Below are 27,444 nucleotides of genomic sequence, written 5' to 3'. Positions count from 1 at the left end.
CATTTACAAGTATTTCGATATCAGCATAAAAATCTCTTGGCGAGCTGTAAATCCTAGTGGTGATTGTAAGATTGTAACTCTCCCTGAAAATCTCTAATATCACTTTTTGTGCCGAAAGAATCATGCCTTGTTCATTCTATTACTAAGAGTCTAGCAATCAACCAGTTTGAAAAACGTTCTTATAAATGAGTAGAGTAATTTTGCATCGCGTGCATTTCAATATTTTTCAAACATCTCGATCATATTGAAGGGTGCAGCCCTAAAAAGCTTAATAGTACCCTCCTCGAACGAAATATGTGCTGCTTAAATACACAGATTTTTCATTAAAAATCAAACATACTTTTTACTATATAAAGAAATCAGCATTACCAAAAACAATTATCTACCAACTTCAATATGATTTCTGATAAGTTTGCCCTTTGAGCTCTACTTATACTATATTCTAATAGCCTCCAATAAAAACGCGTTCTACATTCTAAATGGCGATCCATTTACCTTTCTTTATTTTCTTGATGTAAAGAGATCTAAAGTAAATTCGTTCGACTCCTTGTTAAACTGTATGAACTTCGTGAGCTCGTAAATGATAACAACTAGGGAGGCGAAACTTGGTATGCACACTTGCCTTATCCATACGCAAAGCAAGTTTATTATAAACTATAGGTAGCCTCAATATTTTATATAGCTTCCATAAGAGCGATCGGTGGAAAAGGCACACTTTCCTGCTTTTAAAGTTATATGAAGCGCGAATATTACAAGCCCTTAGTACTTTATAAAACTGCCGCCGGACCGGTGGGGTCGGTGCAAAAATCTTTCCTCCAGTGCGCGTCAGTAATCCGAACTGATCCTGTACCCTGTAGTTGGGAAAGAGCACCCTTTTAGCTTACCCTCGTGTGTAATGCGCATTTTGTTAAATTTTTACAAAAGGCTCCCACAAACGCACACACACACACACACACACAGATAGGCGCTTTGTTTTGTAGATGCCACAGCATCCAATAGGCGCCCTGTTGTTGTTGTTGCTGTTATTATTCTTGGTATACTCGTACGTGGAGATGGAGTGCCCACACATTTTTAGTGGCAGTGAGGCAGTGAGGTAGGCGCTTTTTCATTTGAATTTATTTCTCACCTATGTGGCATAAATTAATTTTTATTTTTACCTTTTCCCCAATTTAAATTTTTCCTATTTCCGAGAAAAGCGTTAATGCGCAAAAAGAGGCGCCCCTCCACTACTGTATAGAGAATATAATACTTACAAATATGTATTTGTTGAATGTGAATGTAAATATCAATATCAATATCATTCATTCATTTGCGCACTTTCATTGATGCATGTTGCTATTTTGCACGTGTGGGGCCGATCCGCCACATCGAGAATCGAGTTGTTTAAATAATTTATGCATTTTGACCGTCTGGGTATGTGCATTCAGTGTTATTTACGACCAACCATCGCGTGGCATTCCGATAATTGTAGATTCTTTTGTTATTACGACACAATTCTCGTACAACACAATTTTTGCCGTATACTGTTACTTCTACACCGGCTGGTTTGTTTTTTTTTTTTGAAAATAAATAAATATGTAGTTTGTTATTAAATTGGTATTGTAACTGAAGAAATAGGCATTTGATTTGCACACAATCTACAACGCACCTCTTTCATTGATCAACATTTTGAACTTTAAAGGCAGAAGGTGTATATTGCCATTTGGTCGTTTGTTTGTCTGTATGAACATGGAGAACTTTTGAACGACAGTCGCTGGAAAAACTAAACTTGGTATGCAGATTTATAGCAGACTTATACGCAGATTAAATGAACAGAAATCATTAAACATTTTTATATACGGTGATCGGCTTGTTATGTAACGGTCTAGAAATCAATATTTATACCAAAAACTTTTTTGTTTATTATTCATTAATTTCAGATGTTTATTTTTCCAGGGAAGTTTATTTCGATTCGTTGACTGAGGGAGGAGGGGGAGAGGACGCCTCTAAAAATTGTTCGATCGCCTCAAGTAGGATTTTGTTATGTAGGGCTAAGAATAGAGACTTCTTACCAAGTTTTATGAATAGAAAATGCAAGCTGTGTTTATAACTTAATTAACTGATTTATATTTAGACACAAAACCTCAGCAGTTTCTCCAACCCCACTCCCTGCAGTTTTTCCATTTGTTTTTGGTTTTCGACTGTCAGCCTCATGACACATAGCCACTTCAGCTGGCAGTTGGTGTTGCTTTTGCAGCCTGCCTGTTATCCTTCTGCACGGACTACGAACTCGAAAGAGGTGTATAATGCAACAACAACAACAACAGCACCGTGAGTACAACAACCTTTTGACAGCCATCAAGTTGCTGATGACTCTGGCTGGCCGGAGCGGTGTACGATGGGCGTGGCTGCTCGTTGTACGATTGTTCCTACTGTTCTTGTTGTTGTTGTTATTGTTTTTGGTCGATTTCGCTCGCTTCCTTATTTGCGCTGATTAAATGTCGGCGATCCGATAGCAACAACAATAACTTTCATTAAAAGCGAATATACAAGTATATTATAAAAAAAGAAAGAAAAGGAGACCAGCAAAATTGAAATGAAAATGAAACGCAATCCAGTGCAGGAGCAGTCAACTAAAAATATATACAAGTCAGAGGGCTGTTTCCAAAGTTGGAGAGAACAAAAATTTGTCCAGCTTTTGGGAGGACTTATATGTATTTTGAATAATCTGATATCAAATAAATCAATACAACTTTGCAGTTAAAAGCTTCATAAAATTAGTTCCAAACTAACTCAATTGGATTTGATATCCAATTAGATTTATCTAGTTTAATAGTGTTTCCTAAATAAACCTTAGGCTTACATTCTTCTTCCTACATAGTGTCTTTCGATAGTATTACGGCTCTAATAATAAACTCCTCCACACTATCGATTGTAATGAGAAACTCTGGGGAAAGCCTTTGCTTCATATCCTCAATTTGCATCGTTGCTTCGGCTTAAACTGTTTGAGATCTGTATGGAGGTGAAAACGGTTTGATTTCAAATTTATTTTATAGATTCCGTAAGAACTATATACTCTTCTGGATCATTATTAAAGAGAGTGGAATTCGTTATTTCATAAGCTGATGGGACCCAAAATTTAAATTCCGCAGCAGAATCACTTTGAGAATTGTCGAAAATAAATCTTGTGGAATTTCGACTAAATCATTTATTGTTTTTTAAAAAAAGCTCAATCTCCGAAGAGATAATATTAACTTCAACTCCACTTCTACAAACATACGTATGTGTGACACATTTTCTTATCAAAAAAAATCCTTTTAACTTAGGGTGAAGAAAATAAAAACGATTTCCTACGACACATTTCGCTATGAATTCTGTGAAGTATTTTTGTAAATCCAACATTTTGCCAGTCTTGCCATAAGCATAGTTAAGTCCTAGCTTTAAAGCATTAATAAGTAGCCACAGACCCCAAAAACAGTTCTCTCTACAAACACACACACACATACTTAGCGTCTGTATAATCTCGTCGGGGAGCCCTCGTACGTATATGTTTGCTCATATCGAAGAAATAGGTCACCACGCTGGCTGCTATCAGGCAGTCACATAGAAAATGTACCCTCATTTCCCCCTCCACTACAGTCCCCACCCTTGCTGCCCCACACTGATGGGCCCAAATGCAAATGCAAAATAGAAACGCCACAAAGCAGCAACAAAAGGCAGCCAAATGGAACGTAGACCCTAGACGTCGGAACTCTGTGGGGTCTTGTGAAGTTGCCTAAAGGCTGTTGCAAAACATTTCACTCCCCCCGCTTCTGTTTCCCCATCGCCCTAACAGAGTGTTATGCCGAAACTGTTTTTCTCTACTAATGCACATTTCTCAATTACCAAACATTCAGATATAAAAGTGTTTTCGGTGGCAATCCAGAAAGACTTCTTCGATTAGTTTTGCTGCAGCTCTAACAATTTTTGATAACTCTTTAATATTTTATGAATTGGTTTTTTTTGTGGTCGTATAAAACACAAAAGAGAAAAAACACATGAGAGAAATATACTTGTAATAATAAAAAATAAATATAAGTTTTCAAGAATTTTCTCAAATTTGTATCTAAAGCAAAACAATATTCTAACAACTTCGCTCCTTAATCAAATGATTCGTTTACCAATCTACACATTGCGAAACCATCAGAAATCAAAGTCCAGAAGTTTTTATACGTTTCCATTATTGTTTCTTTTCAATTATTATTATTATAAATTTTTCTGTTTGGTGTTAGTTACACAAAGCGAGCTCTCCATGTAGATGATGGGGGGTATATTGATAACCACTCTGTATGAATACCCATGTGGGTGTTTGTGGGTCTACGATTTGTTTTTTTTTTTTTAAATAAAGTACTCTGAAGGACAGACATTTCGTTCATGTTATTAATATATTTATTTTTTGTGCTTTTGCGCCGCTAAATTCTATTCCTATGGGAGTGCAAATATTTTCATTTGCCCAGATTTATTTCTCTAAAATCATGCATGTGCACACTATATGGGTATTTATATTACGCTTTAGAAATTGCGATGCATAGCGGATGGGATGGGGATTACGTGACAACAAAAACGTGCTATTGTTAATAATCCTAAATGAGTTTTAGCCACGATTTCACGCCTCTATTTACATAAGTACTGGAAATGCTGCGACAGTGTTCAGAAGAAATGATAGAACTTAAGGCAATAAAATGTACAAACAGGCCTACGAAGTTATAAATACAGGCTACAATTCTAGAAAATTATTTTGCCAAAGTGATTATGAGTTTTCACTTATGTGTCATTATATTCTGAAATTTGATGGTAGTCGTTGCACTATACACCTAATTCTGTTTTTACACGGTATAAAAAAAAACTGTGTAAAAAAGACTGTGATCATATGTGATTGTAAATCGTGCTAAATGGAATAACATGCCATGAACAAAGTTTGTTTCTCAAGAAGTGTTATTGCCAAATAAGGTATTTTGTATTTGTGTTGTAAAGAAATTTGGGGATTATCAGAGCACTAGAATTTATTGGAGGCATTGGGACCGTGCTGGTAAACATCACTTTTAGTGGAACTACTGTTTTGTTTAGTACAATGTTGTGGCCAAATTTTGCATTTATAGATGTTAATAATAAGGTATTCATCAAAATTGGTGCACTACATATATCAACCATTTCTCTCAATATGTGTACCTTAAATGTTTCAAATGCTGAGCTTCATTTGCTTCAAGTTCTGTTGCAAAATATGCACTCATTAGATCCTTTGTTGAGCTATCAAGTGTTTGAATGGCTGTCCATCCCGCTCCTCTCCTTTCCTCTATTAAAGCATAATTGCACACAATTTGGTGTCGTTTTGAAAACTCCCTTCACGCTCCACTTTGCTTTTTATTCCAATTGCGCTTTATTGGTTGAACGACAATGGATTTGGCTTTCTTTTCGCTCCCGCGATAACAATTGCACAGTCTTTGCCTTGAACAAATATTCATATACGAACTACATACATACATATGTATGTACATACATCCATACTCGTATACAAGTATAATGAAAACGCACCGTACATATTTCATAGCTATTTGACAATAACTGGGTCAACGCACAAATGAAGATGAAAGAAAGAAGCGAAACAACAAAGAGGTATGAGGTATGTGCGAACAAAGCAACGAATGCAACAAACTACTAGATGCAGAGCATCGATGTGGGCCAACTCGGGTCATATTCAAGCCCCGGGCCTTGGGCTTTCAGAGCTGCAGTCGGTCCCTCCGTCCATGCATCCTTCTCAATCGAGTGGCCTGGCCAGCCAGCTCTTTCACTGGCTCTTTCAGTGGCTTGGCCGAGCAGTATAAAGCCGATCCGAAAATATTCTCTACCGAGAGCGCAAAGCCATAATAAATTAAGAATTATTATTAAATAACAAAAATGTCCAGAAAGAGTGAGAAATATACTCACATATATGTGCAGTCTTGTAAACAAAGCTACCGATATAAGTGAGGGATTTGGATCAGGAATCAGTCAGTCAATGAGAAGAAACTGTTTTATAGCGATCGATAACACAAAATGGAAAAACATTAATACTAATAGAATGAGATTGCAACTACTTCTGGCAACTTGCTAAGTGTGGCCGTATATTTGAAGGCAACCACACCACAAAACATAGTTGTGCTCATATAACTCTAATTAAATCGATTACGAAATTTCTTAAAGCCAAATTAATCAAACAAGTGTTTGAACAAAAATAAAGAACTAATTTGCCTAACATATATATGAAGTTACGAAATATATCTGCCTTTCTCTCTGACAAACTATTTGAACTTATTCTTGCTGTGTTTCTAAAACCTGTGGAGTTAATTATATTTGGCAAAAATTATGAGTTACTTTTTAAGTATTGTTGATAATTTGATTTCCCCCTATTCCTGACCGTAAAGAATGTTTCAAAATCAAATGAAATCGAAAGAGTGTTTCAAAATCAAATGAAATCGAAGCCATTGAAATATAACTCATACGTCGCGTAGGGCGCATTTTTCACTTTGGCACCAACTTTTTATTTAGCGGATTGGTGTTAGGGAAGCATGTATTTATAATTTATTTCTTATCAAACGTAATAAAAACGCGTGCGTCGTACTTGCTTTTCTATTTTGGTTGGCTTTAATCAACGATTTAGAAGTCGACGCCGACGCAGCTGTCGTCGCTCTTGCTGTCGACGTCGGCGTCGCAGCAGCGAGCTTTAAGCAGTTGCAGGTTGTTGAACCTGCTGGTAAGCCACACACACACGCGCACATATGAGGGCCCAAGTGGCAGTCTTTGCTAGAATGCCTGACTGACTGAGTGACTGGCTGACTGGTTGACTGGTTGACTAGTTGACTGACTGAAGGCAGCCGCAATATACACTGGAAACGAAATTTGTTTGGTTCGAATTCGAATCGAATTAGAATTCATCAGTTAAAAATCGGACTAGGTCGATATTATTTTTCTCGATTTGTTATTACTCATTTCTATAGCTACATTTCTGAGTCGAATTTTAATATATCAGCTGAAGAATAGTCTAATTTTGAAGATCGATCCTTTTTTTTTTCAAAATAGATAACTCTTTTAAGGAAATTACAATTATTATTATTATGATATCGAAACTGTCTCTCTTTGAAAAATTTGAGCCCCAAATGGGTCCAAGTTTCTATGTAAGACTACATTTTTAACTGAAAGTTAAAAGAATATTTGCGTTTTAATTTTTCTTGGAGTCTAGATTTTTGGGTTTGTTTTTAAAGGATAATAGAATAAGATAGTAAAAATGTGGTCTATCCGTCTCTTCTTATGTAGTTTTTATCTCAATAAATCAAATGCATTTGAATGTCGCTCTTTAAAATAAACAATCCTCAACATTGATGTATCGATGCTCGACCTCCAAAGAGAATGTCCTTTCTTTTTCTTGACGTTCTCACTCTATTCATCTACTTGTATGACTTCTTCAGTTTTCTTGCGTTTTCTCTCTATGCTCTAACAACATTGTTTTTTTCCAGTGCCTTTTTTGCTTCCGCAACGCTTTCTACGGCATTTTATCAATGATTTTTGTTGCCTGCTGCTGCTGCTGCCGTCTTTGAGAGCTTTTGCGTCGTTCTAGCTTTAGCCTCAGCTCAGCTGCTTTCTTTTGGTGGGCTGTTGTTTGTTGTTGGTGTTGTTGTTCTTCTTCTGCTTCTTTTTGTTATTGCCATTGTTGTATGCTATGCGTTCAACGCTACGTTTGTTTGCCTATTTTTTTATATTTTTTTTAACAGCCACAACATTGTCTGACTTCATTTCCGCTGTTGCTGCTGTTGCCTTCTTTGTTCATGTTGTTGTTGTTGTGCAGTATTGTAACATATTGGAGTCGTTGCAACATTGCCTGCCCCACTGGGCCTTTCATCATCTGCAATGGTTTATTCCTATACATGTTCATTGTATGTTTGTATTCGCAATTGGATTATCTTAAGGTATTCAAAATTAAAAAAAAAAAAAAAAGAAAGTATTTTTTTCATTTTGTTGACGTCCGCTAACTTCTAGGCTTATGACTTTGTAAATTTATTCCAAACAGACGAAACTTGTTACTATTCCACGGAAGATTATACGAATAAGTTCATTACTCATCGGTATCGCTTTGTAGAGATCTCTATCAACCGGAAGTAAGTAATTTTGTAATAAGAAACGGCGTCTTCGTAATTATAGCGTTGAAGCAAAAAGGCGTGTCTTTCAATATTTCTTAAATTATCGATAACATCAGCCGAATCGATATTCTCATTTTTAATGGATTATATGGCCGTGACGCAATTAGAATAACTAACTTACAAATTCGAAGAAAATGACAGAATTTATTCTTTGTCACGGACTTTGCTTAAAGCTGGAAATCAATTCATTTTTATTATAAAAAGTTTTATTTGTCTGCTGCTGAGCATAGCTAAAGGAACTTAAAAAAATACGAAAGATTTCAGGTGCAAGCCAAGTCTCTACAAATAAGACATGAATAGTTATACATTCGTTAATAGAGATAATGTAGATAATGTAGACCTGATAGAAGGACCTGCGTCTGATTTGTATTTGTATTTCACACTATGTACAATAGAATAACTTTGTGGTTTGTGGAGATATCTCAATTAAATTAATCAAAATTAGTGCGCTTTATTCTATAGCTGCCAAATAGTTAAAAGGTTTATCAAAATTGATGCACTCTAAAATACAGCTGCCATAGGAACAATTGGTTTGGATTAGTTGAAGGACTGTGGGGGATAGAGAGAATGCCTTGAGCAACTTTAATTTTGTACTCGTCTGCTTCCTCTTTGTCTTTTTTACCTGCCTTTTAGGTCTATTTACCTAAAACGGCCCACAAAAAATATTATTCAAAGGGAATTTTTGTGCTCACCGCTGCTGTTCTGTTCAGAAATGTGGGGGCTGTAAGAGTTGAAAGAACTTTGTGCTCAGCTGTAATGGTAGAGAGGGAGAGAGTAAAAGAGGTTGTGGGAGAGAAGGAGAGATGGGGAGAGATTAAAAACATGATAATATCGCGCGCTGAGCAGCAACAGCAGCCATTTACTTGTATTGTTACTGTTGTTGTTGTTGTTGGAGTTGGTTGTGGCTGTTGAGCTTTTATTTTGCTTTTTTGATTGGTTTGACCGATTTTCATTGTGAAAAGAAATGAGTTTTTGACTCTTCAGCTCGGTTGCAGCCGAAGCAGCAGCAGCAGCCACACACAAAAAACTTTCACACACACAAAGAAACACCTATGCAGAGAGCTGTTTGTCTTTTGACCCAGTAGTTCATACATAAACCTACATTTTATTTGATGTGTATATGTATGTATGTATGTATGGCTTTTGTTCGAGTATGACCAAATTCTGATAATTAAAAAGTACATGTAGTTTGTATATTATTCATTTGTTATACATATATGTATAGCTTTATCTTTATCTTCAGGCTTTCTTTCTAACTTGGTCGAGTGCCCACAGGGATGGGGCTTGACTGAGGTCTTCTTTCCTCCGCTGCTCTTGATAATTCCTATGCAACTTGTTAAGTCCTTACACAATTAGCATTGCTAGTGATTGTTGGGCGGTTTAAGCTCTAACGCAAGCTCTAATGGAGGGTGACAGCTTGCTAGAAGATATTCAAAAAAAGAACTAAATACCTAAGGTTGCACTTTGCCCTGAGATGCTCTTAATTTCGAACCCTTATCTGCAAAAACTGAACATTATTAGATAAAGAAAAATTGTTAGAACGCTGCCAGTCGTTCTTAACTAACTAAAGAAAAATTGTATGCATATCACTTGTTATCTCTTTAAAGCAAAATATTCGTTTATTAAACTAAAATATGTATGTTTAAAGAAATATATTTTTCACAGTAAACGAATTATGTATTTTAAATTCCCAAGATCCTAAAAAAACAAGTTCAGTACGGCTCGTCACAGTAGGGCCGTTTTTGGTACATTTTATACACTTTGATATATGTATTTCTTTATACATACTATAGTTGAAATATATACTTGTAGAAATATACATAGGAATAAAATGGAAATAGCATGGAACCATCAGATTTATAACAAACACATGTTTGTTCGATTAGGGAAAAAAGTCACGTTCAGTGGCAGCGACAGTGGTGGTAGCAGTGTCAGTGGCGTCTTGACAAAGTGCCCCATCATGCTGATCAGCGGCTGATCATGTAACCAGCAGAGAGTCCGGCATCACGCTGTCACGTAACATCGTCTCCATACGGAGCGAGACGAGGAAGACAGCCCCTAATCCCATTTCGATCACTTTCTATGTGGGCTGGCCATCAGTGGTCGGATCGCCCCCCTTCCCTCTTACTCTGATGGTGCACCAATTTGTTGTTATTTGTTGTGTTTGTATCTGCATCTGTGACGGCCTTAGGAAAAACACGTTTGACTGACTCCCTTAGTAACTGCACAAAACTTTAATTCGAGCTTAACATTTTTATAACATAAATTATATGATTTCTTTTTGGTTCGGATTTTGTTTATTTTCTTTGTGCAAGCATTGAAGAAGAAATAAAAAATGCGTTAAAATTATAAAAAATTGAAAAGAAAGTTTTTGAGTTGCCATAATAATACATTCATACACACATACGTATGTATGTATATTTGTAGCATCAGACGTGTGCAACAGCAACAACAATAACAACAATAATGAAAATAATAACAATAATAAAGACAACGACGCGTGAAGCTGTTTTTGCTGCCCATTTTGCCGTTGTTGTTGTTGTTGTTAATGTTATTGTGTATCGCTGTGCTTCTTTCTTGGCTTGTCTCTCAATGTCACGCCCCGCACGTAACAAAAGACTTAACGTCGACGTTTTGTTTAAATAATAGCCTGCCATAAGAAGAAACAACATAATGATAATAAGCAAGTCTGTAGAAATTAAAGATCTAAAATGTTATCTCTGGCCGCACCGAAAATATATACTCTTCAGACCCCCTTTTCTCTATCAACTTTCTCACACTGAACTACCACTTTTCCTCCTCATTTAACCATATTTAGTCCATTTCTACTGCTGTCCTAAACAATGGAAAATTTACAACTGTTATCCCCAACTGCATCCCTTAGTTACCGGTTCAGCCTTTCTGGGCTCGTCTCCGTTCGCAGCCCACACATTCCTTAACGCTCAATGATAGGTCATCCAATGAGGTCTGATCGCCACCACAACCACTCTTTTGTTTTTATTCGAGCTATAATATCGACATATGAGTGTAGTTCTGAACCTACTACTTGGAATCTAAAATGACTCCATTATACGTGACTTTGTCACACTTTCATTCCAAACTGAGTATACTCTTTCACTTCAATAGAAAGGGTATAAAAATCCATATGTGCGCACTCCAAATAAAAAGAAATGTTATTAACAGAAACTACAAATGTCTATAAAAAGTTAGTGAAATTTCTTTGTTTTCTTTGATGGCAACACTCCAAGTATAGCGAAATTTCTTAACACTCTTGTCAGAAGTCATAAAACTTCAGCCAGCAAGCTGCAAAGAAACGAGGGGAGAGGGGCACTGAAAGAGAGAAAGAAGGTAAAGCAACAACATAAATAAAATCAGACGTAAAAAGCTGCGACGCGTGCGCCCCAACTACATACTTTTTTCAAACAAGCAGAGCGCAGATTTATTCAAATATGCATAATGTGAGATAAAAGTTTGAAATTGTAGAATAGCTACGGCTATTACTGAGCCGCTTGCTTATTTTCTTTAACTAAACGAAGGTTTTGCTATTTAACAGCACATGCTCTGTTATTTTAAACCATATTTTGTTTAATGCATTTACATTTTTCTTTAAAAACATAAAATAAGATACTTTGTTTCTTCTATTTCTTGTATATTTGTTTGTTGTGCTTGTAGTGCGATACTAGTATTAATATACAAATGAGGTTGGTGTGTTTGTCAAATGCGGCCCGGTAGGCTGCAGGAGACAATCGACATCGGTAACCATCGATATCGACGATTAGACAGATAGTATGATAGTTTCCACTTAGAATACTGCAATAAAATGTTATTTGTGGGTATCGAGCTAATCAGAAGAAAAGAAATGATAAATAATGTTTATTTGTAAGTCAATTTACATTTCTGAAAGAGTTTTCATAACGACCAGTGTGCCTACCACTAGCCATAGAACCAGAAACAGCAATGCAACACTTTAACAACAAAAATTCGTTGTAATGGTCCCCATTGCCAGCCATCCACTGTTAGCTGCGCTCTTTCTCTGGCTCGCAGCCAGTTGCGCACATTTTACACATTGTTATTGTTGGTTTTCCTGCTGCTCACACTCTGGCAGAGAACAGACGTAGAGTCGCGCAGTCGCAGCCGCAGTCGTCGGCAACGTTACCGCCACCATTGCTGTCAGTATTGTGAAAACAGCGCCGCGTCGCGTTCATCTTTTTTTCGCTCTCTGCTGCGGAAGCTGCGCGTGCGTGTTTGTTTTTTATTTTTTGTTTCGTTTGTTTGCATTTAAAAGTTGAAAATACCCAAAATATTTATTTTTTTAATTTATTATTTGCTTATGGCCAAATGGTGTATTAGCGATAACAACTACCGTTAAGTAGCTTTAGGCAGCAAAAGTCAGCCTCACACAGGCGCACCCACAACAAAATATCGATAAGTTTATATTTCGGTTGTTGTTATTGTTTTGTGTTCTCGTTTTCGTTGTGTGTATGTGTTTCTTCTCCCCTCTACACTTCGTGTAACGTGTGCAAAAAAAAATTAGTTAAATGAAAGTTGTAAAGGACAAATAAACAATAACAACAACAAAATGCTTCAGGATAAACAAAAAGAAGCAGACGATAATGCGGATTATGATAATAATGGATGTCATTGCAGACTCTTTCTTTACATTGCCAAGGTGGGATTAAAATACATATGAATACACTTAAAAAAAAAACACAAAGTAAAACATTATTTAAGTCATATTAATTTTATAAACTAAGAATATATCATTGCTTCAAAAGAACTCTTGATTTTAATTTAAAGGTTATGCTTTGTTCGAAAAAAAACATATACCGTTTCCAAATTCGATCAAATTTGTCGAAACCGATATGGAGAAAGCACAAATTTTCAGATATTATGTGAATTTTTCATATTGAATTCTAGTTCCCAAACTTATATTCAATCAAACTGCAATTTATTCAAGAAAATAAAAAGTTTTGTACACATCGAAAAAAGAACCCCAATCCATGTGGAACCGGGAACAAGCCTGAATGAATATGAGTATGTAGGCATGATGTTGTATCATATCGCGATACTTCCACATATTTTAAATTTTAAATATTTCTTTTAAAACCTGAGCAGGACAGTGAAAAGGAAAGCTATTTTCAAATGTTGGTAAATTTTTTGCTCAGTATATTTAAAAATAATGTTGTTATTACTATCCAGGTTATGCAGCATTGCTGACAGTTTCGCTTTTTATTTCATTTCCATTCCATTTCTTTTTCTCCACTTTTGTTTTATATTCAATTGAGTTTTGCTTTTGTTTGTGGTGCCATTTGCAGCATCCTGTTCTTTGTTTTCTCTCTACCTTACCTCCCATTCCCTGCACCATACGCTGCGGTTTATGCACATCATTTGCTTTGTAAACGTACGAATGGACAGACAGTTTAAGCTTCAGCCGCAGCCACAGACACAGACACTTCCTCATCAGAAGCAACAAATAAAAAAAAGAAGCAATGCTGTCGTTTCGCATCATTTGCAGTCACCTCCGTGGCAGCGAAATCTACCCCCTTTCCCCACTGCCTAACCACCCAACCGCCCTTCGATGCCTGTCAGCTTAAACGTATTTCTAGTTTACTTTGCCTTGTCCATGTCCATGCCGTATTTCTTATTTCATCATTTTCTCATACTATGCGCCGCTGTCAGTTTCTAGCTTTCGGACATCTTTTGTTCTTCTATTTATAGACACTGCAATTGCAGCTTGCAGTTTCCCCCCGCTGACACCCCTTCAAGGGGAGTGCACTGTCAAGTTTATCACTAGTTTTTATACGCATCTAGCCACGACCTATACGCACATACAAACAAACATGCTATCTACACAGAAGGGCCTACACGCTCGTTTAGTATGTGTCTGATTTCTTCTTCTGTCTGATATTGTAACGAAATCAAAACCATTCAGTGAACGAAAAGCTTAGCGAGATGGATGATTAACGGGAACAACAAAGATTAAGAAACTAGTTTGATTCCCCAAAACTCTAAGCTGCATTCTAGAGAAGACGAAAGCAGACAAAGCAACTATCATAAAACAAGAGAACCGCTACGAGAATGGTAGAAAAGAAAGACGACTTCATTGTTTTAATGTTTTCATTAAAAATTTTGATAGAAACCTTAATTGGACGTCAAAAAAGCACCTGCCCTAATAATTTTTAAGCTTTTGAAATGGAGCCGTGCCATTTGCCAGTACTCTGCTGATGTGCGACAAACATATACATATGTACATACATATGAACATAGTATGTACATAGTGAGATTTCAATTGCATTACGGTTTTTTTTTTTTTTATAGCCTGTACCCAAAGGGTGAAAGGCTATACTAGTTTTGTGCGCATGTATGTAACACACAGAAGGAGGCGTGGCAGACCCCACAAAGTATATATATTCTTGATCAGGATGAGAAGACGAGTCGATATAGCCATGTCCGTCTGTCCGTCTGTCCGTCTGTCCGTCTGACCGTCTGTCCGTCTGTCTGTATGAGCGCAAGGATCTCAGTAAGTACAAGAGCTAGGATAACCAAAATTGGTATCAAGGTTCCTATAAGCCCTAGGCAGAACGAGTTTGTTTATTTTTTCTGATACACCCCCCCACTCCCCCGCAATTCGTATTTTTTCTTATAACTTCCGTAATTCTCGGAATTTAAAAATCAATTTTGGTAGGTACATCCAGTTAGTACTAATGTGTCCGTGTGCCAAATTTCATCATGATAGGTCAATTCTGAAGAAAGTTATAGCCATAAGTAAAATCGCTGCTCATGCGCTGCCTGCAGCTCTGTCGGCAGCGCTGCCCGCAGCTGTTGTTGTTGTTGCTGCTTTTGTTCAACTTTGTGCTGCATACATACACGCATATGAACACGCATAGGTACGTGATGTAAATGTATGCTGTTTAAACTGAACATAAACATGTATTCTAATTTAATTAAATTAATTATTTTAATTAATTAATTCATTCATTTTTTTTTAATAATTTAATTTTTTTTTAATTTTTTTTTTCTTTTAATTTTTCCTTTTTGTGGAGAGTACAGGCTATTTTACTGTCGGGCTTGCTCGACTGTAGCGTTCTATCTTGTTTTTTTTTGAATGAAACAAGGAATATTTTCAAAGCATCAATAAACGAATTCACAGCTAAGTTAGATTAAGATCAGGGCATATCGTTCAATTGTTGCCAAATCCATTATGTTTACAAGATTACGCCGCCAGTGTTCTATTCCTGTCCCCCAACATAAGGCAGTGGCTATCTGGACAGAGAAGATTATTTCTGAAATAATTGCCTGTTTTAAACAATGTTGCTACATTTTCTTCTGTAAATATATACATATGTATGTACATATAAAGATTTTAAGCAGATTCAAATCAGTTGATTAGCTTATATAAAGCTTAAATTTATTAGATTCAAATGAATTTAGGACTTAGTTTTTAGAGGACTTAGTTGGTGGAGAAACATTGAGAGGAGCCTATTAAAAAGAGACTCTGGTGAACAATAAAAATCAATTTAAAGAATTTATGTTCCTTTCTTTTATATTTCATTATAAAACCTGTAAGTTTATTGAATTACAGAGCTTATCGGTCATACTTGTATTATCAGCATACATACATAGCATATGCATATTCGGCATTATACTCTTCCGTATTGTCATCGATTCGCATGTAAATTTGTAAAACCACTTTCAACATGAATCACATTTTTTGTCCAAATATTGACATGGGTTATGCCAAAAATTTGTCATATTATTGCATTGTACTCTATTGATTGATAAAAGCAAATGTGTACATACATACAAAACATACAAAGGCACAGAGATATGTATATGTATAGTACATAAACATATACATATGTACATATATATTGTACATTTGTATGTACATATATAGTTAACGAGTCGCATCTATGAAATATCGCATTTGAAAAAGTCGTTGACAACAAAGTGTTGTGGTTTTGTAAAGTTTTTCCATCTGTACTGCCATTATGAGGCTTAGTTCCGTTTGGTTTGTTGGGTGAACAAACAAACGCAATAAACCCCCTAATGTATGGGTATTAAGACAGCGTATGTACATATGTATTTGAGTGTGTGGTTGAGTGGTTCTGATAAACTGCCAACATGATTTTACATGTAAATTGAATTTCTTAAAACTGCTCTCTCGTATGCAATACAGTGGAAATTCAAAGACAGCGGAAATTATATCTGTTCCCAATTCTACACACACTGACATACATACTTTTACTCGTTAATTTACATTTATTGGCCTACTCGTGTGCAAATTATTTGCCGTTTGACCAGAGCATAAAACTATTGCCTTGGTAGAGTGTCGCAATACTCTCAGAAATGCACCATAGAGAAGCTTCACTGTTACTGAAGTGAATAAAGCGTAGACAAAACCGTTTCTGTGCTAAAATCGCAACATGCAAATGTTACACGCTTCTGCTTTCGCACTCCTCCTCCCCATCCCTCTCCCTCTCGGTGTGTGTGTGGCTTGAAATCATAAAGCGGGGCACCAACAACCAGAGAGAGGGAGAGAAACTCAAAACGTTTCGAAGCGGAAGCGTATTAAACTGTTAAAGAGAGCAATTGAAAAACTGTGCGAAAGTATTGCGTTCCTCATTCCCTTCCTGCATTCCTCCCCCCCTCTTCGTTGTCTATCTACGAGTATACCCACCGTTTTCATCTCGGCACGCTTTGCTCATGCATATCAGGCCATTGTCGCCGGCGCTCTGTCCATTTCCTGCGCGGCTTTGCTGCTAGTGTAGATGCTGTTGTTTCTGTTGCAGCAGATTCTACAACTATGGCCGACTCCACACTTACGAGCGGAAGTGCCATTGAACTGAAATTATGTTTTAGAACGATGTGTGAACGCAACCATATCCTGCGTGCATCCTGTAATGTGTGTAAAGTTTTTAGTTAACAAATTGTATGGCGGCCAATAAAAACCGATTATCATAAATGGGAGAACGACTAGCGCATAAAATAAATAGAGGAAAAACATCCATAATTCTGTTTTGTTTCGGAATTTGAGCTCGAAAACGAAATTTATTAATTTATTAGGTTAGATTAGGGTGAAAGCGAACTAATATAGTACTATATAGTAATTTTTTAATAAAAATATACATACCTTATGGGCTGTATTTTTAACACTGCAGCTGCATTTGCAGATAAGCCGCTGCAATGAGAACAAGAGCGGTGCCAAATTACAATGTTAATTAATAATGTTAATGTTAATTAATAATATGCAATGTTGCAGCGATGTTTGATGTGAAGGGCAAACAATAACGTCAAAAAACTTGAGGCAAAACATATAGACATTTTAAGCTTTGGTGCACTCTTAAAACAATCAGTATTGATTTGAATACCAATTAATGTAAAGTAAGGATTAAACAGAATAAAATAATAACAGAATACAAATTATCGCCATGTTAAAACTGTCTACAAAATATTTTCACACAAACTAATAGGAATTGCACTAAAAAGTAGATTGCTTGAAAACCCCTATTCATGCAATTAAGCCAATTGAGCTGGGTCTTTCCATATAAGTCGGTTCGTTCATCGAGCTCAGTGCCCACAAAATAGAGAACCAATATGTATCTTCAGAACTCTATTCTTTTTAAGCAAACTTTCGATGAAATAAAATCCTAATTACCCGCCCATTTAATGGCAATTGGGTATGGACTTCATCGTAGAGTTAAACACATAGGCCCAGTTATGTTCGACGCATTTAGAACTCGATGCTGCGATAACGAAGAAAAACACCATAATTTACTCATGCTAAGCAGTTTCACAGTTTACGGCTTACAGTTGTGGAACGTTGGCTTTTTCTTGGCATCTCCATATACTATACTGTAGGCCGGTGGTACTTACGTTCATCATAGTCTTAAGTATGAACAGTTATGAGAAGCTGAGAGGCAGATGCAAAAACGTTTCACTTGTTGCTCTATTAACTCGTTCAAGTTAATGGTCTGAGGTTTACGGCTACTCTGAGTAGTATTCGCCCCGATCCCCCCTGCTGGCCAGTTCCATGTGAACCGAACTGATGCTGCACGATGGCGTTTCATTTTTATTCCGATGAAGCCGGAAGCGCTTCTCTATTTTTATTTTATTTTTTCAATTATTTGAACATCTGTCTATTTACGTATGCGGCTAATTAACAAACAAAAATCTATAACAGAGCCACTGCTGTTTTTGCAACTAAGCGAAAATATTCAAAATCAAATAACTCGGCAACAACAACAACAACAGACTCATCTCATTAACAGCAGCAGTCGATTCGATCCAATCGAGCCCCTAAGTTGTTTGTTTATAAACGAAGGAGTAGTCAACAACCACAACCGCAAAGACTGCAACAAACTGTTGAAGCCTATTTGTTTATATTTCTGCTCGTCTTCTTACTAATTTCTGCGAGCAAATTGAGCGTGAATTCGGTTCGTGTTAATATGTTGGGTATGTTATCTGTTTGCCGTTCATTTCCTTTATTTACTTTGGGAATTCGCTTTAAAATTGCAGTCAAGACTCAAAATATACTTTTCGAATGAGGGGGAAGGCATAGACCGACCAAAGAAGGTAAACGTATGAGGGAGAGTTGTACGTAGAATTGATTGATATAATTATAAGCAAATATTTAGCAGAACATACAAATGATATAAACTTAGGAATTCTAGAGCTTGCTTATTTAATAATAGAAATGATATTACTTAGAATTGCCAAACCAGTATACCTTTGAAAACCTATAATAAAAATAGGCTGAAAGTATAAAGATATCTTACGAGTTCTCCAAATCTGTTTTGTGTTACGATACTATGGAACTACGTTTTTTCAAAAGTTTTTTTGCATTAAATGATAGATAATATGTAATGGAAAAGCCGTCGGTTGAAGCTTTTACATTCATACGAGTTGTAAATTCAGAAGTTAGTGATAATGCTGAACCGTTTAAGCTAAGTACATCTTTGCACAAAACAGGCTTCGTATCCAACATGAGTCCTCTTAGGCCCAACAGTATATGACCAAAGAAGGCTTCCGCATAAATCAGTTAACCATCCTTTCAAACAAACACTTTTTTGGCAGTGTTATGGAACTAAGCCTAAAGAAACAGGCTGGTACGGGTGGTTCCGTTCAAGTCGCCCTCTAAACCCTTAGGTTGATTCTTTTCACGGTAGGGAACCCTACATGACTTCTGTGGGGCTGCGAAGACCCAAAGAAACCAAAATCAGTTCAATATGCTCCTAAAGCAACAGTCTTGAAAGAAAACAAGTCATCTCTTTAGGCATACGACTGATCATTTAAACTAACCACACCTTACCATACTTGTTCATCTTTTTTAATAAGAATCTAGTTGTTTTTTTTTTTTTTTTTTTTCAAAATGCCTGAGCATACCCTACTTAGCAACATCCCCATATTCCCCAGAAATTGCTTTTTGCGGCCTGTTTCAAAATCCCACGCTTCTAAAAGTGAAAGTGTCAAATCAGAAGCGGTGTCAGAGACGTCGACTGCGACTGCAATTATGACGTCGACGTCGGCGTTGTCGACACACCCACCAAATATAGAAATGCTCACACAATTACCTACATTTAAAAGTCAATTGCACAATTGTACGCGTCATCATAAGCAAGTGTGTCTAAAATTAGTCACATTAAACAACCATTTGCAACAGCGTTGGCAACAGCAGTCAGTCAGTCAGTCGTGCAGTTAGTCAGTCAGCCAGGTCAGTTGGCTTTTGTCTTTGTTTGCTTGATGATGTCAGCGCAAAGTTACGAAGTCAAATATTGATCATCGTATGTTTATAAGTACACTCCAAAAACACTCCCAGAAACCGAAATATATAGTTAGTCACAGTTCGTAGCTTAACAGTCGCTAAAACTAATTATGAATATAAGTTAATTGCAAAAAAACAAAATGAATTTAAGTAGAAGAAACTAAATACATAATATTGTAATTAGTTGTTGATTAGTAAAATCAACCAATTGCTTGTGGAATAGTTTCATAACTTAAGTTTGATCTTCTAATATTATTTAACTTATGTTTTCATTTGAAGTAAGTTTAAATGGGGAATCCCATTTTCCCCCTTTGGAGATCAAATTTTCCATAAATCGTGCTTACCTAAACTTTAGTCCACATTTCAGCTTCCTAGCTCTTATCGTTTGGGTTGTGCTTTGTTCGTCAATCAGTCTGTTATTTAGGAAAAACTTTTTTATACATCTGATATCTGATAAACCAAATTCAAAATACATGAATGGTCTCTTCCCTAAGGTCTATGCCGAAGGACCTATGGCACATCAGAATTTCAAGGGAAGATTCGAAGTTGGTTTCAAATGTGGTGTTCAAGTAAAAAGTATCACGTAAAGTAACTTAGATAATTAAGATATTAAGATTTCCTCCTATATCGGAATATAGAAGTGCACGTCTCGACTGACATTGAAGTGTACATGCTCCATTACTTGTAACACAAAAGTCATTATCCGCTTGCCTGATAATAACATGATAATTGTGGGTAATGATTTCAGTTTGTCAAATAGTTTTTGCCAGCTCCTTAATGATTTGAATCAAAGCATTATTATACTCTGTACATGAAATGTACAGAAGTATATTAGGTTTGCGGGAGCTGAAAATGTAACAGGCTGAAGGAGGCGTGGCAGACCCAACAAAGTATTTATATTCTTGATCATCATGACGAGACGAGTCGATCTAGCCCTGTTTGTCCGTCTGTCCGTCCGTATGAACACCTGGATCTCAGAGACTATAAGAGATAGAGACACCAAATGCACAAAGATGCCTTATGTGTGTATTTTTTGATTTTCCCCCCTATGTGGGTTTTCCCGACTTTCCATTCGTATAATCTCCTATATCTCGCAGACTCTAAGACCTAGGAACACCAAATTTTAGTCCAAGATGCCTTGTGTGAATACGCAGAAAATGTATATTTTGGAATTTCCCTCCTTTCCCCTTCTCCTCCGCAAATTGCGATTTTCTCTAACTCCCGTAATTCTTGGAATTTCGAACTAAAATTTTGCAAATTAGTTATGTGTCCGTATGCCAAGTTTCACTATAATAGACCGATTTAACAAGAAGTTATACCCATAAATATATTTGCTGCTGCAGCACTGCTCAAGCGCTGCCCGCGGCTGTTGTTGACGTTGTTTTTTTTTTTATTTTCTTAATTTTTTTTTTTCTATAATTATTGTACAGAGAATTTTAAAGTCGGGACACCCGACTTTAGCTTTTTTACTTGTTTTATAGATTATCTGCTTGATCTTTCTTTTCTTGAAATTAACCCAATATATAATTTATATGGTCTTCAATTTTATTACATTTCCATTGAACTAATTAGTCAATAAAGCCAAAAAGTTTATATCATGAGCGGTGATTACTCATGCTAATATATTGTCCAGACTAAGTTTTTGTTCTTCTGATTGCTTTTATAATAATTGTTATGGTCGAGAAAGAGTTTTAACTATAGATGTAGGTGGTTTAAACAAAATCTGGAGTGCTTCAAAAAATTTGTTTTCAAAACAAAACAACTAGTCCATCCTAATTATAAAGCTGACTGATTTTCAATGGTGGGTTTAGTTCTTGATCTTTAAAAAAGAATCGATGAAATATTGATTTCAGAATTCGTTCTGATCGAATAGCTTCCACGCCTTCCTTCCTTCATCTAAAAATTAATTTAAATGATTAGAAAAGCACTTTAAAACGAGAATACTTTCAATGAAAATTACTATGATATTTCTTAGCAAGATCTGGAAAAGATCCAGACACAGATATACTATATGTCATAAGATATGGACAATATTTATTTTGGTAGCTGCTGCTGCAGCAGAAATTTGATAAAGCCACGCAATAAGTGGAGAAGTTCTGGATGATGATGTTAATGACTTCGTGGAATCACGCGACTGTGAAAAGCTGACGCACCACACCATCAGCTATAGCTGATGTGGACCTCGACGCCGACGCCGACGCCAGCGTCAACAGCGACAGCGACGCGTGTCGTAAGATCGACTTCAAAGGAATGGCAACTCTGCGACTGCTATCTTCTTACCTGCATCAAATCATTTGCTGTGTCTGTCCATCTGTCTGTCCCTCTGTCTGCGTGTATGTTAGTATGGGTGTTGCTGGCGGTGTTACCAACGATGACGGCACAAACCTGTGCGCTAACCTCAGCGGTGACATATGGCAGTCGCCACCATCATCGACATCGCGTGGTGACTCAAAAAATTGGTATGCCAGAATGCGCCACAGCGACTACATTATAATTGAGTTTATGCCGGTCTCAGAAATCGTCAGTTCGATTTATTCTATAGCGTTATATACGCACTTTGGGGAAAAGCATTTAATGGCGACATGGATTAGACATACAAAAATTATTATGCTTTTTAAAATGATACATAACAATTAAAGGTACTTTTTAAAGTGTTTCTACTACGAATGACTAATCAGCATTTAATGGGAAACCCGTTCCATCATTTCACAGACATCTTTTACTAAAAAGGAATCACAATCTCGGAAATTTCAAATGGTATTCGGTATGACTTGAAATATAATTTCTTCGAACAAAGTTAATTCGAGCAAAATTTCTTAGAAATTTCAATTGAAAGCTGATACAATATGCTAAATTGTAAAACATTCATGATTTAGAATGGATTGTTGTGTTTCAGATTTCGCACAATCAAATTTCTCAGAATCCCTCAAAATCTTTCATACAAAAAAGGAAAATTTTTAGTTTTTTGAACATTCACAAAACATAACAATTTTGTACATTACTATATTTTACTAGAAAAACTATTTTACATTTCTGTAAAACGTGAAACATGAACAATTTATTGAATTAAAAGTATTGATTCATTTGCATACATTACTCGAAATAATTTTAGATTTACATGTTGGTCAGTTGGTCTTGGGTAGAATATTATCAAAGTATCCTTAAATCCAACCGCATTAATTAATTACAATATTAATATTCGTGAAATTCACGGATTTCTTTTACCTTACGCGGATTTCTTTCAACTCTTTGCTTAGCTGACGATTTCAATCTAATTCCCCAAATTATAGATATCAATGAGAGTTTAATATTTAATACTAGAGTCACGAAATTAAAACAAAATAATATAATACAACAATAAGTATTTGCATTTGAAGAACCATTTTGCAATTGCAGTTCTCTTTGAGTTTTTCAAATTTGTAGTATTGGTTGTAACGTCATTAAAAATTTAAGTGTTTATCTGATTTTTAACTCTATTAACGATGTAGTTTATGTTTCAAAGTATTTCCATTTATCAATATTTCGATGATTTATTTTCGAAATTGTAAACTTTAAGATTTTGTTAATTTTTATGGAATTGTTAACGTTGTCTTCTTCACAAAATTCGTGAGCTGTTTAGCCCCTAGAGCACAGCTCTAGATTAAAGTTAAGCTTGTAAACTTGTACTCTCCCCGACTTTGTTGCATGAAGCGTCTTAGGCAGCACAATGATTATGAAAAACTCTTAAGTAGCAAAGTCATAGTAGGAGTGCACCATCCGGTCGTATGACAGTTATATTAAATAATGAGGCTATATTTATATAATTGGAATTACCATGATGTGCGTATGCATAAGACAAGTCTTCATATTAAGTGTGGCCTCCTTAGTTGTTCTAATTAAAAAGTTCTCGCAGTTCATACAGTCGAACAGGGAGACAAACGGACAAGCGGACATAATACAAGTATAATATATCGACTCCACTATTGGAGCAGATGGAGTATGCCGCGCGGTTAGACTCTTCAGAAAAGACTTGCAACCTTAAGGTACAGGGTAGGATAAAACCTCCATGCAAAGCTGTGCTGAGAACAAATAAGGCATAACATATGTAGATATATTCAGTTGCATAGCCTTTCCTTTACCCTAGTTTTTCGAATATAGTTTGATGTGAATATGTAAATATCTCCGGATAAGCGATTAGGTGCACGAATATTCCTATACACACACACATACATACTCGTATGTGTTACCTTTGACCAGATTCGATAGCGCGCAGGCCGTAGTCGGTTCGGTTGGTTAGATATTGCTTTTGCTTCTTGGAATTGTCTCTTAGTTTGCCGGTCAGTCTGTCGTTGTTGTTGTTGTCTGTTTTCTCGCTCCCTTCGGCAGTTCAATACAGTTCATTTGCCTGGGCCAACATGCTGCCAACATTGGCTTGGCTTGGCTTGGCTTGACTTGGCTTGGCTCAAATCAAATGAAAACCAACTACTGCTGCCTCTGTGCTGCCGTCTGTCAGTCATCAAAGTGGCAATAACAACAACCACAATAAGAACAACGCCAACACCAGCAACGAAGTCGGCGATGGCGATGGCGACGACGTCGACTGCTATCAGTAATGAACTGCTGTTGTTCTTGCTGCTGCCACCATCGTCGTCATCGACTGCGCCGTTGACGCCGGCAGCGACTCCAACGACTTCGCTGCTCGATCGCCGTTCGGTGTTTGCAGTTTTATTTTTTTTTTTTAGTAATTCAGTAATAAAACACACTTTGAACGCACCGTATCGCGAAAATTCCATGCGCTTGCCTGCCTGCTTGCGCCCAATATCGTGTTATTTTCCCCCACAAAGCCGTGCCGTGACACACACACACATACATACATACATACGTACATACTATAGTATGTGCATACAAGTATATGTATATGCAAAGCTATAGTATATAAATACACACATGCATATTGGATTAGATTTTTGTTATATTTTTTATTAGTGTTGATTGTGTGCCGCAAGTGTCGTTTCAAATTAGTTCCATAGGACCTACAATTGTGCTTCAAAGTGTGTGTGCAAATCATAGTACTCGTATATACATGCATACATATGTACATATGCATATATACTCTATGCATTAAATTACTTTACATACAAGCTATACGTTAAAGAGTTGTGAAAATGGTGCAGCTTTGGCAACGACGTCGTAATCGGGAGCAGGTGGGTGTGCATTATAAGCATTATTTTCATGGCTTCACATAGCTCAAACAAACATTCAGACAAATGTACATACATATGTGTATAAACACTATATGTATGTACTTGTATAACATAACGTTATGGGAAATCAAAAGTTACGTGCTTCAATCTAATAAGAATTTGTACAAATACAACTACACGCCTTGGAATAACAGCTATGTATATACATGTACATATATACATACATACGAGTACGTGCGTAACGTCCAAACAATACCTATGTATGTACATACATATGTATATTATATTGCAATCCGGCTTCAACTTGACAATACATGTACTTATTTTGAACTCACTTATACTTATTTAATCTTCCGATATCTTTATAAATCAAAATGATTTGTTATACAAGCTGTTGCTTTCTTTTATATGTTACTTCCAACTGAACCGAAACTTTGTAACATCAATCATTATATATACATATACATTAGATAACGTGGTTGAGATCACTATAATATATGCTATGTTATCATTCATTAAAAAACTCCAAAATTTCTAAAAACCAATTCTGTTAACTTCAAAATGAACAATATTTTCTTAAGTCTAATCGTTCCTATGACAGATACTATATGATATATTATATACATACATAATTCGATCCGTCTTAGATTGAGCAACATAATTCACTATAGCAACGAACTTCCTTATATTCCGTTTGTATCTGATTAATGAAGACATCAAATAATTTCGTTAAAGAATGAATTTAGTATTCTCAAAGGTTCATATTATATGGGACTCTTCCATATATTCATAAATTTTTCAGAAAACCTGATTATATCCGATCCGTCTCAAACACAGCAGCATGGTTATAATTTTAAGAACGAAATTCGCAATATTTATATTGGTTCTAAATCGCTGCATGATATGGAAGATGAACCGACTTAAGACTTACAATATCATACGAGTACACCGTGATCTATGTAAATCCACAAACATTTGAATAATCAATTTGAATCGATGTCCATTAGTTCTTAAATTAGGAAAGTCCCCTTTTCAATTTGCTGTTCTCAGATTAAAACATATCTTTTAAAGTAATTTTTATAATACTTAGTTATCAGTTAAGATAACTTATGTTTGCCAATAGAAGCAATTACTTATTGGCTTTATTTGTGAACAGTTAATTGTACATATTGGCTTTATTTGAGAACAGTTATTGTCGTAGTTCTATGCTTGCCGCAACAGCCTTCCAATTCGCTCCAAACTAAGTGGCAGAATTGGAAGCACATGCATATATGTATGTCTGTACATACTATATACGAGTATACAAATATGTGTAGCATGGTATGTACATACGGGTAGCTCTATTTTTGGTGACATTGAAAATGGTCAGCCGACATAAAAGCTTTTGAAGACCGACAGTCGACCGCCGACCACCGACTGCCGCTGCCCTTTTTACTGAGTCGTGCCTTGAATCTCAAGTGTCTCATTAGTTTTTAAGTGAAAATGAATGAGCGGGCATGAATGGCTACACGAATGACTGTTGACAAACTGCCTCACTGAGAAATCGAAGAAATGAATGAATGAATGATTGCCCGTGAATTGTTAAACAAATATTGCACGACTACATACATATACAAAAGTATGTATATACATTGGAAGAATCATTTTCAGCGAACCTTGATGGGAAGCGTTGCTGATTTTTTGTTCCTTTTTCTTCGACTTCTTCTTTTTTCCTTCATTGCTCGTTTCCACAAGTTTCTAGACCCACACACCCACAACCACACCTCCACACAATGGCTCTAACAATTTTTCAACGGAAGTATTGCTAGAAAATTTAACGTGACTTCCCATTACATTTCAAATTTCAATGAATTGCGATTCCTAGAAAGGTGTTTACTTACAGTTGCTATTCGACAGTGCCAATTAGAATTTGTTCCATTGTTGCTGAAACTGGGTTTACTGCAAACCGTCACACACGTGTGCACATGCAGTCGAAGGGTCGACTTACATACACAGCATTGAGCACACACTTCGATTTACATATAGTACTTATGTATATAAAACTCTGTCCTCACTGCTTCAGTCGGAATAAGCACATATCCTTCAATTGTGCAAAAATATAGGGAATTTGTGGATCGAACTCTTCCATTGGTGGTAAATGTACACCAATATGGGTTTTTACTGATTCTTACCCCGATTTTGGGTCAAATTGTATGTGCATACGATTTATTTTTTGCGGAAATAATGAAAGTCTTTAATTCTATATCTTCCTCATTGTATAAAAAAATAGTTGTATGCAGAAATTGTAGAGTGCATTCCATCACGGAAG

The 27,444-nt window shown here is 36.2% G+C and overlaps 1 protein-coding gene across 3 annotated transcripts in view; it reads left to right on the top strand.

Moving 5' to 3' along the window:
- LOC115633289 (tyrosine-protein phosphatase non-receptor type 9) overlaps nucleotides 1-27,444 on the top strand; it is a 60,962-nt gene that overhangs the window by 2,359 nt on the left and 31,159 nt on the right. The window contains exon 1 of one of the 3 annotated variants that reach the window (XM_030530698.1): nucleotides 12,496-12,858. The exons of 1 other annotated variant lie outside the window; for it this stretch is intronic. In XM_030530698.1, the coding sequence (XP_030386558.1) occupies nucleotides 12,769-12,858 (90 nt within the window). In that variant the 5' untranslated portion in view covers nucleotides 12,496-12,768. Of the gene's footprint in view, nucleotides 1-12,495; nucleotides 12,859-25,032; nucleotides 25,137-27,444 lie in introns of those variants that run through there. One more of the 3 variants, XM_030530699.1, reaches the window with a different exon arrangement.

The sequence above is a fragment of the Scaptodrosophila lebanonensis genome, unplaced genomic scaffold (assembly GCF_003285725.1).
Source record: "Scaptodrosophila lebanonensis strain 11010-0011.00,11010-0021.00 unplaced genomic scaffold, SlebRS2 tig00001418-arrow-arrow-pilon, whole genome shotgun sequence".
NCBI lineage: Eukaryota > Metazoa > Arthropoda > Insecta > Diptera > Drosophilidae > Scaptodrosophila > Scaptodrosophila lebanonensis.
This window is presented reverse-complemented; position numbering and strand designations above follow the sequence as displayed.